Genomic DNA, 16,196 nt, shown 5'->3' on the forward strand with positions numbered 1-16,196 from the left:
CCCAATAATTCGAATGTGATTGTACTCTGTTCCATCCTTAAGAAGGGAGACCCCGCAATCTGCTCTAATTTTCGCAGGATCAGCCTTCATAACATTTCATTGTAAATACATTGATTGAGATGATCAGTGTGGCTACAGGCCCGGAAAATCCGCCATAGATCAGCTTTTCATAATTCGTCAATCTTGTAGAAGACCTTTGACAAACAGATCGACACCCATCACCTTTTGTCGATTTGGAAGAAACTTCTCGACAACACTGACATGAGTTACCTATTCGATGCCAAGTATAAATTTGGTATATCTGTAACAGTCATATGGTTACGCAATGACGTTGAGCACATTCATCAGCTACGCCAAAATGGAGGAGGAATTCTCCGAGCCGTTCGATACCAGACGAGCCTTTAGACAAGAAGATATCGCGAATGCTACTGGGGAACGCAGATGATATTGACATCGTAGGCTTTAACAGTAAAGCCGTTAGTGCGACCTTTTCCAGCCTAGAAAAGAAAGAGAAGGAAGTTGGTCTAGACAAAGTATCTGGAGGCCACACACAAAGATCTCTTGCAATTTGGGTACTATGTCACTCTTGACAACCATAAATTTGAAAATGATGAGGACTTTGAATATCTCCGAACTAGTATAAATGCCATAACTAATCTAAGTCTGGAGATCAAGCGCAAAATAAATCTTACCAACAGGTGCTATTTTGAGATCGAGATGCAATTGAGCAGCTGTCTCTCTCGTCGAACAAAAATTACGCTCTATAAGCCTCTCATTTGTACCGTAGAAAGCACTCCAGAGAACTCTTCGCTGCAAGGTCTAGAAGAAAATTGAACCACGAAATATATGAGCTCATGGATATATTATATGCAGTTAAGCGCATAAAAGTCCAACGAATGCGCTGATTAGGCCATGTCTTTCGCATGGAAGCTGATACTCCAGCGAAAAGCTCCTTCGATTCGAGACGCATGGATAAACGACACGAAAACTTCGCAATCTTCACTGAATGGTTTGAGAACTTGCATACTTCTGATAACATTTTGACTGAGTCCGTAGCTGTTCTTCCATTGGAATTTGAAAATTTCAGGCAAACTTGTTGTTAAATTTTTGTCCATGGTACAAATTGCCAAACCCCTCCTGTTGTAGAAAAAACTCTTGCCAAACACACACTAATTGACATATGTATGTACTTGTATATGTAGGTTCTACAATCTAAGAAACACTTCACTGGAAAGCGTATGATTTGGTATGATTTGGTAGGAAGTAGAGTTTTAGAATATACATTATATACTATATCACATTGGTGCCACTGTATGATCCCACGTTGACTCAGATAATTAAGTATTTATACTTTAGCTTAGTGTTGCGTTAGTTTTCTGTTACTAATGTAGTTATAAATTGTAACTCCCTATCAATGGTCTACTAAATGTTACATTGCAAAAGGCAAATGGATTTCGCTTGTAGTTTTGAATATTTAATTAAACACGATACATTTTAGCGAATCATATTTTCTATTGTGCCAAGAAGTCTAGAAGCACAATAATTGTATAACAGTGCATGTGCTGATGCAGCTAGCAAGCAGACTGTCAATAGCTTTTCGGAATGTACATACAGGTCCAGCCTACTAAAGAAAAACCGCAATCGAAAACCAAATGGCAGACGTTTTGTGGAAACTTTCGCTGGCTGAAGGGTATTGGATTGTATATAAAAAACTATTTCACCGAAAGTTGCATACATGGTTTTGCGTATTTGGTTAAAAACCAGTTGATTTTGATTGAACAGTAAGTGTGGACATGGACATATTTTATAGCTCAATTAGTTGAAGCCTTATATAATATAAATTTCTCCGTTAAAACGCACGAAAGTGTGGCTTGGCTGTTACTCTTAATCGTATCGGTTGGTATGTGCATCTTTACGGGTCTGCAAGCGATGGATAAATACAAGTCCAAGAGCACAGTTATGGGTATGGAGCGTGACTTCTACTTCTGGCGCACACCAATACCTAGTTTTACGGTGTGTCCTATGCGTCGCTTAAGTCAGGAGCTCTTCGATAAGTATTGTCAGTACGTCTAAATTCCAATATAGCGTTAATAACATACTCTATATAATATGTAAACCAAAAATATTATCGTTTTTCATATTCTCTTATTCACTTAAGCAAAAAGAAAATAACGGGTCAGCCGAAAGAGGATCTGTATGTGTTCCTTGAGACTTTGGCCAACTCGACATATTTTAACTTCGCTAATATAACTGTACGGCCGAGCATCGATGGCACCTTGGACCGCTTGCGCTTGCGACCTGCACAGTACATGTCCCTAATATATAACTTAACCACCGACTTCACGCAGGAGGAGGAAGGCCGGAAGCCTATCAAGCTGAATGATGGCTTCAAGGATTTTGTGGTGCGTCAGGTGCTCACCGAATTCGGTATTTGCTACTTGGGCAACAGCTATTTACACGATGAGTATACAGCACGTTATTTTTTGTTTGGCAAATACCCGAAGATCAAGAAGGAAGATGCCAAAATGCTGTTGGGTAGTTACTTCGATAGCGCGTTGTTGATTTTATCGGTGCCGAAGGCGTTCGAAAGTATTGGGGTGAGTTTGGTTTACTTATACCAAGTTGATAGACGTTGAGGGCTTTATAATTGAGACATATTTTTGAGTTTCTACCGATAAAATTTTCAACGCTCTGCAGGTTTTCATACACTCTTCTCATGATGCCTTGAAAATTGAGCAGAAGTTTTTCTATACCAACGAGGCGGTGTACTACAAAGCTGAGACTCGAGAAATTGTTGCCGAAGATGGTTTTGAAAAGTTGGTTTAATCTTATTTCTGATATCTTTGTTAAGTTTAAATATTTATATTTCTTTAATCTTTGCAGATCTACTACGGTGGCTCAACGCAATTGCCGTTTTCCGCACGAGTCCAATTTGGAGCATTTTGAAATTTACACCAAAAGCTTTTGTATGCAAGAATGCCGCCTTAATTTGGTCTATAAAAAATGTAAATGCATACCACATTTTTATCCGAATAGAAGTGAGTTAAGTTTTTTCACAGAAACATATACCAACATCCAAGAATGTTTGTAATTGGACATATTTTACATTTTCAAGTTAAAAATCCGAAACCGATTTGTTCGTACACTACGCTTAAGTCCTGTGTGGCTAAAAACGCAGGTATTCACCGCATTGATAACATAGAAAAAAAGGGTTTCATTACTTTTACTTTCAGAGTCCTTTCGCCGTTTACACAGCTCGAAAGCTCGCAAAACAGTGCATTGTCATTGTATGGATTCTTGCTTCAACAGCATTGTTGTTGTGAAGAGTGTAGAGGTAAGACTTCATTATGGCTTATAACGGCAATTTGAATAACTAGAAATGTCGTCGAAGATCTGAAACCAATTAGCAGTGAGTTTCAAAGAACCATCGATAATATTAGTATGCCAGCAGAGAGACCAAGCGAATAACAGGTCAATTGAAAGCCCTTATTTTTTGGCAAAATTAGCTTCTTTATTCAACATAGCTCCTTTAAAGGGTGATACACTGATTATAACCATTCTCCAACTTTTCGATACCATTTTTGTAGTACGATTTGTTCTTGGTTTCAAAATAGGCCTCAGCTGCGGCAATCACAACTTCATTCGACGAAAATATTTTCCCAGTGAGCATTCTTTTGAGATCTAAAAAACAGAAATAGTCGCTGAGGGCCAGGTCTGGAGATTACGATGTATGCGGAAGCAATTCGAGCTCCAATTTTTGTCATATTGATTTTTAAGACGCATCATTGCTTTGGTCAAACAGTACTTTCTTGTTTTTCAAATGCGGCCGTTTTTCGGCGATTTCGTCGCTGTTAATGGTCCATTCCTAAATACAGACTCCATAAACTTGCCAGCCGACTGTTGAGTTTTTTCACGCTTTGGAGCGGTTTCATTGTGTTTGGATTGTTATCAGATGACTATAGATTAGACTACGGAGTGAAATTATGGAGTCAGATGAAGCAAAAACTCTGGTTTATTACGTCAAAAGCGAGCTCGAGCAGAACACACTTTCTACAGTGCTTTGTTATACCCAAATATTCGTGGAGGATATCATGTATACATTCCGTTGATATACTTCGAGTGCTTGCTATCTCGATCAACTTCACTTTACGGTCATACAAAAGTTTTGGACTTTTTTTCATATTTTTGTCGGTAACAACCTCTTTTGGGCGTCCACTGCGTTCACCGTCTTCGGTGCTCATTTCGCTAGGCCTAAGCCCTACGATGCTTGATGATTGATTTTTCTGGGGCAGTGCACGGAAACTCGATATCAAGCGAAGTTTTTGTTTCGACTGTAATTTTTTCCTTCAAAAAATAATATTTTATTAGCACTCGAAATTCATTTTTATCCTTTTTTTTCTGAATAACAAAAGCTGCTTCATTAAAAATGATACGACTAATAATTCGACAGCTGTCAAATTTATAAACGCGCTTTTTGAAGGTTAGGGCTAACTAAAAGCCATATGGATTTCATTCTAATAGGGTTCTCTATGTATTGAGCTGGGAATTTTTTATTGATCTGTTAGATGAATCCACGATATCGTGGTGTGCATCCATATATCATGCGTCTTGGTTCTTAAACCAACCATAATCTTGTCATTATCTTTAAAAATTCGTATACTCTTTGAAAGTCTCATGACTTTGTACAATTACGGTTTGAAACCTCTTATACACCTAAAGGTATAATTGTAGCATCTCTTGTCCTCTACTACGCCCTCGCTCCCTTTAGTAATACATAAACGTACTTTCTTGATACAACAGAATATTTCGAAACGTTAACCATTAATTTCTAATTTGAATTTTAGGTTTTAGCAAATCTCAACGTCTTTCAGACTGGTTTTACTGTCGGCCTTGAGGTAACCACTTGGCCACTGGAGCTGCTGAAACGACAAGTGATTTTTACTTTTACCGATTTGTTGGGTGAGTAATCGTAGTAATAGCGGCACTATTCTGCGCATTATAAGGAAAAAGAAGAGGAAATAAGTGATAATAAATAATACATTACAGTTTATGTTGGTGGCGCGGCTGGATTGTTCCTTGGCTTCAGCGTTTTGGGTGCTATTGAGTTCTTCTACTATTTTTCACTGCGCTTGTTGTGGTATCTGAGAGGTTACAGATATTAATAGCGAAGTGAAATTTAAAAATAAACAGCCATTTCCGTTTATTATAAGTTGTTTACATACGTACATACATAAATACATAAATTCCTGGTATATAACAACATTTTACCGTTTATCAATACAATTTACTACGAATTACTATTATTTACTAAATAATGTTATTGTCACCTCCAAAAAGGCTCGAATGCATGCATACAAAATATTTATTTACACGGCTTCGCCCACCGCTGAACTCATCACCGCATATTAAATGGGCGAATCAATAAATTCTGGCTTCCTTTGTGCTTTGCCAGCCAAATTTTCAAAAACTTGAAATCAGTCACTATGAGTTTCTGGGTGAAGAATCACGACGGTTCTACGATTTTGGAAAAGCCACCGCGCATTGTGCCGCTCTTCAATCCCGGGCAACGAGAGTTTCTCGAAGATGAGCACCGCCACCGCATTCAAATGCAAAAGCGTGCACAACAGAGCGGAAAGCACACCGAGTACTACATCCGCAAGCAATCGACGCTGGACGACGCACGCCTATTGGATGAGCACGATTCCTTCTACAAGACAACAAAGAGCTTACTCGTGCTCTTCCAAATTATGGGCATAATGCCCATACATCGCAATCCACCCGACAATAATTTACCACGCACAGGTTTCTCGTGGAAGTCGCGTCAAACGTTATATGCCATGTGTGTTTTCTCGCTGGAGACCTTCATTGTGGCGATGGTGTTGCGTGCACGGGTCAAGAACTTCATTGAGCAGCCGGACAAGCATTTCGACGTGGCGATCTACAATATTATCTTCATCAGCCTATTGTTTACGCATTTTCTGCTGCCGGTGGCGAGTTGGCGTCACGGGCCTGAAGTGGCGATCTTTAAGAATATGTGGACGAATTATCAGTATAAATTTTGGCGCGTCACTGGCGCGCCCATCGTTTTTCCCAATCTATATCGCCTCACGTGGGGTCTATGCATATTTTCGTGGACTCTGAGCGTTGCCGTCAACGTGTCGCAGTACTTTTTGCAACCGGACTTTGAGTTTTGGTACACCTTCGCTTACTATCCCATCATAGCGATGCTGAACTGCTTCTGCAGCTTGTGGTATGTCTCATATAAACGACATTATTGAGGTTTATAGTGAAAATTTTTAAGAAGCATTTCGAATTTATTTTAGTGCTAGCATATTCTAATATTGATTTGTCTAGGTACATAAATTGCAACGCATTTGGTACGGTTAGCGAAGCCCTTGCACGGCAGTTGGAGTTGACCCTCAAAAGCGATAAGCCAGCAGAAAAGTTAACGGAGTTTAGATATCTATGGGTGGATCTGAGTCTCATGATGCAGCAATTGGGTAAGTCGATAATGACAAGCAGCGTTCGAATCTTCTTGCATAACGGCTTGGTGTACAATTTGGAACCAAGACGATGTGACACTTTCAAAGTTTTATCCTCATATCAGCAGAACTACATTCAATCGACTTACAAAAGTCTTTATCCTCCCTTCCTGTCTCCAGGTAAAGCATACTCCAATATGTACGGTATGTACTGCCTCGTCGTCTTCTTCACAACACTGACTGCCGCTTATGGTTCGATAAGTGAGATCATGGATCATGGTGCAACATACAAGGAGATCGGACTGTTCGTCATCATGTTCTATTGCATGAGCCTGTTGTATATAATCTGTAATGAGGCACATCAGGCGTCACGCAAAGTGGGCTTGGATTTCCAAACGAAATTACTCAATGTCAATTTAATTGCTTTGGACACGGCCTCGCAGCGGGAGGTGCAAATGTTTCTGCTTGCGATTGCGAAGACGCCGCCAATAATGAACTTGGATGACTACGCAAATATTAATCGGGAGCTTTTCTCATCGGTGAGTAGAGAGTGAAAGATGCTTCGATGTGAAACATTTTTATGTGGATAATATCACATAAATACTTGTTTTAGAACCTCACCTTTATGGCTACCTATTTGGTTGTACTGCTGCAGTTTAAGATTACAGAACAAAGGGGCTTACGTGAAAATCAATCTGAGCCTAGTATGGATTATGGCGAGTAAATTTCAAAATGAAAAGGCGATATCAATTTTTGCAGATACATTATGTATACTCATTTATTTGGAGCAGCTGCAGCTGCCTCGAACTCTCATCTATTATATCATACCGCTACAAAAAAATGTTTAATTTTTACCAATTTCATCTTCGATTCGGGCCCTTTATGTAGAACTACATGTCTGTAGAATCAAAATATTTACTGCAAAAACCTTCACATCTATATATTGTGCTTCAGTTTTCCTTCTGCAAGGTGAGTATGTAGGTGCGCATTTGCATTGGACTCATTTCTACGACGAAACGGTCATCGCCGTTCACATACTTTTTCGCCAAAGTCTGCCTTCGCACCTTCAGTTTACGCAGCTTTTCGGCACGCTCGCGATTCAGTTCTTGCGACTCCTCGGTATCGCGCTTTAGACGGTTCGTTTGCATTGCCAGCTGCTCATCTTCGTCTTCTTCTCGTTTCGGATTTTTCGTTTCGTCGTAGTATTTGGCACCAAGAAGTGGTCTGTCGGCTCTCAACAAAAGTTGGTGCTGAAGTGACCTTTGGTAAACACCATAAGAGTTGTAACCTAGCTCCGGCTCATCTGGCACGAATTCCATGCGTTGGTTATCGCCCAACCAAGCATTTGCTGCAAGCGTGGTTTCACGCATATCTGCGATTTTTAAGATTGACAATACGCTTTGTATATTAAATTGCACGGCCTTCGAATACTCGGGGTCTTCATCCTTCTCAAGTATGTGTTCGAAGCGTACGAGCACTTCGTTCTCGTGCCATGGTTCGAAGCTCATGAGGTGTATATTTTCCGGTAGCTCAAATTCTATGCCGGTGAACTGTAATTTTGACGATTAATTAAGTCGGAATTATATTATACAAACGGTTAACTAAGAGCAACTTACAATGTTAGTGAAATTTTCACGCCAGTCCGCATAGTCTATATCCTCAGCATCGCTGAAGAAACTCCAGGCAGGTAATAGTTTGCGCAACTGCGTGAAACGTTCAATTGCCTGTGTCGTTGGACTTTGCTGTTTCTGCGATGAGCCGACGATTAGATAGTGTGTGCCACGCGCTATCAAACCCTCTCCGTAAGCGGTTTCATTCAAGGCTTCATCAACGCCGAAGGCATCGTCATGCAATAAACGTCGATGAACCATCAATTCCAAAGAGCCAGCGCCCATAGAGCTGCCACCTTGTGCGCGATCCGTTAGTATGGCCATACGTGCGTTATCATCCTCCAAAGCGATCTTCGTGGTGATGGGGTAATAGTTGCCTGCGGTGTGCTCCAACAATTTCACCTTCCAAGTATCGCGATGATCTCGCTTACGCTTAAGCATTTCACGACCATTCGAATCAGTGTAGAAGACACCGGCTGAATCTATGTCCGAGTTGAAGCGACTAACAATCTCTTTGCCTCTTCCATCGTCCACCGGTATCGGCCCGACAAGCCATTCAAATTCGGCATGATGCTGTTGTCGATAGACGCGCACCACTTGACTGACCCACTCATTGAATGACTGGTGCACCTCTTCTACTAGATTACCACGATAGATTTTGAGCTTGGGTTGTAATGAAATCGAACGGACTTGATCGTGAGCGGGACGGAAAATATATGCGCCCGAAGAACGATTACGGAACTCACGATTGTTACCTATAGCGGCTTCGTAATACACAAACTCTTGATTGACTATGCGTGTCATGCCGTCGGCTGTGACAGTTACTAGAAAGCCGTTTGTATCGAAGTTGAGTCGGATGTACTGAAATAAGGAATATGAAAAGTGGTGAGTCTTCGTGAAAAACATATTAAGATCCTTAGCTTACCTCATTTCCTATGCTTGTGAAACTCGACTTATTTGCGGGGTCTGGCACAGGTTTCATGCCGTTGCCGCTTGTTTTTGTTATATAATAAGATTTATAACCCAGCGGTGGCAGTGAGCTTGCAAGGAAAACAAGTTCATAAAGTGCGCTTGATTTTCGGAAATTGAGATCTTGTATAGGTGCAGGAATTGGTAAGAACTGCGTCTCCATTGTAACGTCTGTGAAAGAAATGTGAAGGTACACATTTTAGTTATGTCAATCATAGTAACTAGATTCATATTTACCATCGAAATCCTTAACCTCATAGTTCACGTCCGGTACCGGAATACGCACGAACTCTGAAACCGTTTGAGCCAGTGGATTGTACAGAGTCAAAACGAATTTGTCAGCCTTTTCGGGTACTGCACACGAACTGATATTGAGCAGTGTACACGTTTCGAATTTAAATGTATATTCCTTTTTAGGACCAGTAGCCCATCTGCGTTCTCGTCTTCCAGACTCTGTAGCACTTTCGGAAGCCGCTGTGTCCACAGTGAGTTGATTTAAGACTTCTTTTGTATTAGTGGCACACGCACGTATTGCTACTTCCAGATGGCGCGCATAGTCTGCAGCAACCGCTTGCTTCTCGGTGCCGGTGACTGCGTCGTGGTGCTGCATGACACCCATTGCTTCGCGCATGAATGAGAGATGTGGATCGAACTGGCCAGCTGTATTTGGCGCCATGGCGGTGAGTTGCTTGCAAACTTGTAGAAAATGGTTGCCAACGCGTTCGTAACGTTTTAGGGTGGGCCGAGAGGTGAAGTACCCTGTCCAATAGGCGTGCGGATCTGAGGCGTATGGGAAGAAATCATCATCTTTTGTTGGCCAGCTTATACCGGCGTCATGCAGAGACTTCAGATAACAAGAAGGTGTCGAATAAAGAAGATTTACATTGGAACCATTCACTTGCCGCTCATTTGTGTATCTGTGAAGAGTTGGAAAAAGCATGTGATCCAGGTTTTACTATTTTACAGGGATGAATGATTAGAATTTTATAAATCTCGCCAAAGTTGATGAAGGTTGCTGAAAATTTCGTTTTATAGCGGCTTTCTACTCACTTGATCAACTTATCGAGGTTCTTGAACCAGCTATTCGCATCTTGATAGTGAAAATCTTCACCCATTGTAACGAGTATATTATCGGTGCGATAGCCCTTGGACATATTGCGTGAAATTGCGATGAATTCATCGACCTAAAAGATATGATGTTATGAGAGCAACTCAAAGCGTAAAGGTGTATGCAGGGTGAACGCTTAAAGCCGAGCCGAGCATAAATTCACGTGGATCGGCTTTAAGCTTCCACTCTCGTGAATTTGCGCTCGACTCGGCTTTAAGCGTTCACTCTGCGAGCTCCCTAAGTTGACTTTAACGAGCATTGGAATATTAATCGAAAAGTTAGCACGCGAAACTATTTGATGATATTATTATATTCTATGTAAGAGATGCCTTGGATGATAAGTCGGAGAAATTTCTGGAGTTTCTAAAATTTTTGTATTGAAAAACGATTTCATGACTATAACGAAAAGATTTAAACCAAATTTTGTTGAGCCTTTCAGCAACCTTTTCAACTGCTTTTTGTTATATATGTATGTTTCATATATATTTATTTCTTAATATTTGCCAAACCTTATAAGTTTATCCAAATTTTTGAAATAGACATTAGCATCCTGATAAGTAAAATCGCCGCCCATCGTTATGATTATGTTGTTAGTGCGATAAAATTGTGCTTGTTGATCAATGAATTTCAAAAAATCATTCACCTAAAGTACGTATTCGAAATTTAGATTACACGTTCAATTATGTATATTCCTTTTAAAACTTGTGATTACAAATTAAAATAGTGATTAACTTACGCGGCGTTTAACATTATTATCTGGACTATGCTTGGCGTCAATTATCGGTTCATCAGCGCAAAGTATGTCGAAGCAAAACCCGGGTGGTGGCTGGTATTGGTTATATAGAGCACCAGTGAACAGTTTGGATGAATCTTCTAAAAAATATTAATGATTAATAAAAGTAAATAATTATTTTTATTTTTTTTTAAGCTTAATTTTTTCAAAGAAGAAAAAATTATATTCATAGCCAAGACACGCACCCAAGTTGGCCGAGGCGCGCCATATCATCTCCGCTGTTTTGGTTGTCAAACGCTCCATTTTGTCCTGATAATCGAGACGACCGAAGAAGAGTCCATCGAAACCCATTTGCGCAAACATTGAAGCCATTTCACGTGAGTGCCCAAACGGATCGATCTGCCAGCCGATGCGTGGACGCGCACACTCACCAAAAGTGTCGTTGAGGCGCCTAAAATAAACAAATTGGTGTTAAAACTTTAATCAATTATGCTTGAAACACACGCTTACCGCAAACCCCAAGTAAATTGATCGACTATACTTTGATAATGCGCTGTTGCCTCGTCATTCATACTCCAAGCGCCACCGATAAACTCCAGACGCCCCTCATTTACCAGCATTTTCACTTGCTCCTGCAGTTCCGGTTCCTGTTCGCGCCACCATTTGAAGAAGAATGCCGATTCGACATAGATGAAACGTTTTTCGGGATCCCGCAACAGTTCATGCACTACCGAGTCCAAAATGTATTGTACGCCGGCTTTTTGTATCAGCGTTTTGCTGCCATAATAATATTGATCGACGGTCTTGAGCCAGCCCACATCATCATGAGTGTGTGCCACAAGATGGACATTCAACATATTGGGTTGGGTTTTGGGGCAGCTCTGAGTCGTTGAGTTTTGAAAGAAACGATATTGGTATAATTGCATATCGCTTTTAATAATATTATATATAAATCATTTTATTATTATTTTTCAATTAATTTGGAACGCTTCACACTTTCAGATAAATGAGAAATCGAATTTGGAATGTCTTTCGTGGTTATGATGGTCAATAAGCTAAGAGTGCTTTTTATTTATATTATATAATTCCTTTGTCCCTGGTATAAATTTTGCTTTATTCATATGTGAAAATTCCTCTATTCGTGCATATGGATATTTTCTTTTTTAAATTATTATACATGTATTAGGAATATTATACAATAATATTGCGTAATAAAGTGTAAAGTATACAGTAAAATACGAAAACTCAAATTTTGTTTCAATATGAGTGCATGATAACCGTAAAATATAACCACTTTATATCCAAAACTCATGTTTTAAATATAATAATACACATATCGTCACCTAAAATACAAACTAATATATCATGAAAAATAAATGGAAATCGCTGACAGAAATAATAATCAAAATTTATCAATTTTATAACGAAAACTTAAATTTTTTTTTGAAAATAAGTGCATAATAACCAAAGAATATAACCACTTTCACCACTTTATAACAAAAAGTCAATATATTTTTTTTAATTTTAACGCAGAAAGGAGTACTACGCGAAAGTACTTCAGTCACCCCGGGTATTCGCTCGGCCAGAGTTATTTTTTTAGAGCGCGGCCGAAGGCCGCCAACGCAGAAAGGAGTACTTCGCGAAAGTACTTCAGTCACATAAATCATGTATTACACATATACATATGTATGTAAAAGTATTTTTTTATAGTTAATATAGAAAAAAAGAATCACTCAATAAAACAAAGAAAGAAAAATTGTTAAAAATCCTACATATTTATTGTTTAAGATGTGGCAAGGCTCGTTTTCCTCATAATTGTAAACAATCTAACCTTTTCAACGATGAGTGTGCTAAGTGATTTTTAAATTAATAAATTTAGGTAAAATATAGCAAAATAAAAGTGAAATGTGAGCTTATTTCAAAGCTTGGAGTGTGTATTTAAAAATACAAAGTAAAAAATGTGAAAAAATTTAGTGAAACATAGAGAAATAACTTGTTTTCTTTGTGCAAATTTTTGACCTTTTAATCGTGAATATTTTAAAAAATATTAGTAATTTTTACATTATTTTTGGATATTCCTCCTCTGGAGAAGCTCCCCTATCCGTACATACCCCATTTATACGGAAATTCGGTTTTTTTACCCCTCCGCCAAAGTAATCGGAATCGTGCCTGATGATCTATAAAAACATATCAGTAAAACGAAATCCATTATCTCGTATAAACATGTGATCAGGTTACGTTGTATGGCTCAGAAAGGTAAGATTTCGTACTAAGCAACCTAAGGCAGAACTTTCGTTCGGACCTGTACAGTAAACAATTGGATCGCCTAAGGTTGGCAAGTGTCCTGAAGTAGCCAGATCATACCAAAGGGAGGAGAGCTGAGTTCCAGTGAGAACCTACGTACTTCCATTGTGACTCGTCAAAGGTTCTGGGAGCTTTGTTTCGTGGTCCCTATGCTTTCATCTTACATTCTGGACCTAGTACTAAGTGATTGGCACCAGTTCTATCCATAGTCAATGACGCAAGTTATCAAACAAAACAATTCATATTTTACCAAAAGCGGATCATTTAAACTAGCTAAACAAACCCTTCAATTTAATAGGGACGTCTTCGATTCCTTTTTACTACACCTAATATATATATGTGACCTGGTCTACGAAAAGGAAGCTAACGTGCGAAAACTAGTTTTCTGGGAAAAGCTGTAAAAGTAATCGTCAGTTTCTCGTTATCTCATTAATTGTTCTCCTTTTTTTTGACACCTAAGCCCCCTTTCCGTAGACCAGGTCACATATATGTATATGTATGTAACGGGTGATACAATTAGAGGTACTTTTTTCAATTGAACGCCTTATTCGAAACACCATCACCCAACATTCATTATAGAATAATATTGATCGAATTGAAAACGTCCTGCAACCAGTTAAAAAAATATAGCAGTCGTAGCTGAAAGTGTACACGAAGACCGTGGAGAGTCGATTCGGCGCCGTTCGCAGCAACTCGGACTGACGTATGAAACTACTTGGCGCATTTTACGTCGAGGACTTAAATTGAAAGCGTACAAAATTCAATTGTGCAAGAACAGAAGCCGCTTGACCTTCGCTCTAAGGGTCTTGAAAAGTTCCAAGAAGATCCGACGTTTTCGAGTCAAATTTTTTTTAAAGATGAGGCCCATTTCTGACTCAATGGGTATGAAAGAGAAAAATGTCTACATATGAGACGAAGAGAAACCTGAAGAGATGTAAAGCCCCCATTTTATCCAGAAAAAATAGTTTGGTGTGGCTTGTGAACCGCTTTTATCGTCGGTCCATATTTCTTTAAAAATGATAACGTTGAGAACGGAACCGTCAATGGCGACCGTTATGACGCCATGATAACCGACTATTTGATGCCTGAAATTGACGCTTGTGATCTCGGCAAAATTTGGTTTCAACAAGACCCCAAGGCCCCACTTCCCACACATCGCATTAATCAATGGATTTATTGAGAGAACACTTCAGTGAGCAAATAATTTCAAATTTTGGTATTTATTCTCGAATCGAACATTAAAGCTGAAGCTCTTTTGAGTTAGTCTGATGTCTCTCTGATCATTTTGCGTCTAGTTTTTATGGTTTTCTCCATTTTTTTCTCGTAATTGTTCTTTTTCATGTAGGTAAATATTTGGATATCGTAAATAAGTGGGAATTCGAGGTAAGCAAACATAGAAAAAAATCGAATAATTTTTTTTTTATATTTTATATATATTTACATATATTGGAATTCCATGTTTCGAAGTTAAAGATCTTGTCAAAAGATAAAATTATATATTTTTAAATATTAATTTATACAAGCTTGTATTTGTTAAAGTATCTACATATGAATACATGTCAAATAAATTTGAAACAAATAAATGTATATACATACATAAGTAATACTATATACAAACATAGGTATTCATCGCACTTTCTTATCACTCACCTCATAACCGCATTTCTTGCCGACCGCTACATATTCATGTTCTGCACTTTGCGGACGCGCTTCGCCCAAGTTGTTATGCAGCGCACATAAGAAGAAAATAATAAAAAGTTTCAGGGTACTGCCGAATGGGCAGCTACTTGCAGTTGAATGCATTTTGTTCACCAACACAATGGCACGCACATAGAATTTGTAGCTTCTAAAACGCGTACACACACGCACACCTTACAAGCCACCAAAACAGAACTGGAAATCTCACAAAATAAAACGAAAAGTTGAATAATGAAAGTTCACTTAAGCCGCTGATAAAATTGATTATTATTATGGTTTTTGTTATTGTTTGTGCGCACTTGTTGCGCTTTAACTTTCCACTAACGAACGGTCACGACGTTCTTAAGCGCACTCGAGAAATCACGGTCGCACACTAAACCGCTAAACGCGTTTTCATTTGCATAAATAGCCGGTAGCCTGAGCTGGACCTAGAGAATAACTCAATGACGATTTGAGTGTTTGAGTTAGAATATATGAAATGAGTTGGTCATCTATGTAAGTACTCACTTCAAACTGGGATTTCATTGCGTTGCTGCGGCGATTGAATATGTAGTTGATGTAGGCTTGAAAAAAAGTGTTAAAGCTTTCTTTGATTTACATTAATTAAAAAAGTTTTACTAGTTTATTTTATCCCTCAGAGGTAGGAAGATAGCTGCTTTTTCAATTCTATATAATATACTTTCTATTACTTAATGCCAGCTCTCTCCTGCTTTTGTCAAGTCATTATCGATGCGTCTTCTTCCATTGACCAAAGACTCAATGAAATTTTCGACGAGCAAGTAATTCACTAGAATTTTTGCGTTCTACTCTAGGATCTTACAGTCGCATAGGAGCGTGTCGTTGATCAGCTCACGTTAAGCACACACGACATTCATTGATCCAGTGCTAGAACGAAGGATGCCAGTGGTGATGTAACTCGGTCCCACTTCGATGTGAATGGCGCAAAGGTAATCGCTCTGGCAAGCTCATCTGCTTTACAGTAGCAACTGATTCCGATACGGATGACCAGATTCCTAAACGAGTCTGCTGGTGTAGTAATATGTATGTACTTAGCGAACTTATCGCTGGTATTGCCGCTCTGCTTTCGGAGTGAATGCTCACCTCCCTGAAAGAGATACTACTTCAGTAGTACGTTTACTTTCAACTTAACAGCAGTCAATTTAGCCTGAAAACCACTACATACAGTGGTCCGGTAGCTTAAAGCTTAGATTGACGGTGAACTTTTTATAGAAAACTACCCCCTCTAACCTTCCCTCCTATCTTCGACCCATCCGCGAAAAAGTTCACTGTTC

The 16,196-nt window shown here is 39.2% G+C and overlaps 3 protein-coding genes across 7 annotated transcripts in view; 2 read left to right on the top strand and 1 right to left on the bottom strand.

Annotated features, from left to right (window-relative positions):
- Positions 1-1,602: 1,602 nt before the first annotated feature.
- Positions 1,603-5,317, top strand: LOC126753760 (sodium channel protein Nach). The gene is made up of 9 exons (XM_050465429.1): positions 1,603-1,781; positions 1,866-2,063; positions 2,159-2,597; positions 2,698-2,816; positions 2,884-3,038; positions 3,116-3,178; positions 3,234-3,334; positions 4,845-4,959; positions 5,047-5,317. The coding sequence occupies exons 1-9, from the start codon at positions 1,603-1,605 to the stop codon at positions 5,160-5,162; spliced, it is 1,485 nt and encodes a 494-aa protein (XP_050321386.1). The 3' UTR covers positions 5,163-5,317.
- A 53-nt stretch (positions 5,318-5,370) lies between these two features.
- On the top strand, positions 5,371-7,218 carry LOC126752509 (gustatory and odorant receptor 21a-like). Its single transcript, XM_050463349.1, has 4 exons — positions 5,371-6,250; positions 6,355-6,500; positions 6,663-7,021; positions 7,096-7,218. The coding sequence occupies exons 1-4, from the start codon at positions 5,484-5,486 to the stop codon at positions 7,204-7,206; spliced, it is 1,383 nt and encodes a 460-aa protein (XP_050319306.1). The 5' UTR covers positions 5,371-5,483; the 3' UTR covers positions 7,207-7,218.
- Positions 7,219-7,230: 12 nt separating this feature from the next.
- The window catches only part of LOC126752492 (lysosomal alpha-mannosidase), a 155,784-nt gene continuing 146,818 nt past the window's right edge, over positions 7,231-16,196 (bottom strand). The window contains exons 2-10 of one of the 5 annotated variants that reach the window (XM_050463325.1): positions 14,857-15,217; positions 11,413-11,783; positions 11,148-11,353; positions 10,906-11,042; positions 10,679-10,812; positions 9,299-9,978; positions 9,018-9,232; positions 8,099-8,953; positions 7,231-8,032 (exon numbers count right to left, since the gene is read on the bottom strand). In XM_050463325.1, the coding sequence (XP_050319282.1) occupies positions 7,433-8,032; positions 8,099-8,953; positions 9,018-9,232; positions 9,299-9,978; positions 10,679-10,812; positions 10,906-11,042; positions 11,148-11,353; positions 11,413-11,783; positions 14,857-15,009 (3,351 nt within the window). In that variant the 5' untranslated portion in view covers positions 15,010-15,217 and the 3' untranslated portion in view covers positions 7,231-7,432. Of the gene's footprint in view, positions 8,033-8,098; positions 8,954-9,017; positions 9,233-9,298; positions 9,979-10,111; positions 10,246-10,678; positions 10,813-10,905; positions 11,043-11,147; positions 11,354-11,412; positions 11,784-14,856; positions 15,294-16,196 lie in introns of those variants that run through there. The other 4 variants (XM_050463327.1, XM_050463326.1, XM_050463324.1 and 1 more) reach the window with 4 other exon arrangements.

Source organism: Bactrocera neohumeralis, chromosome 3 (assembly GCF_024586455.1).
Source record: "Bactrocera neohumeralis isolate Rockhampton chromosome 3, APGP_CSIRO_Bneo_wtdbg2-racon-allhic-juicebox.fasta_v2, whole genome shotgun sequence".
NCBI lineage: Eukaryota > Metazoa > Arthropoda > Insecta > Diptera > Tephritidae > Bactrocera > Bactrocera neohumeralis.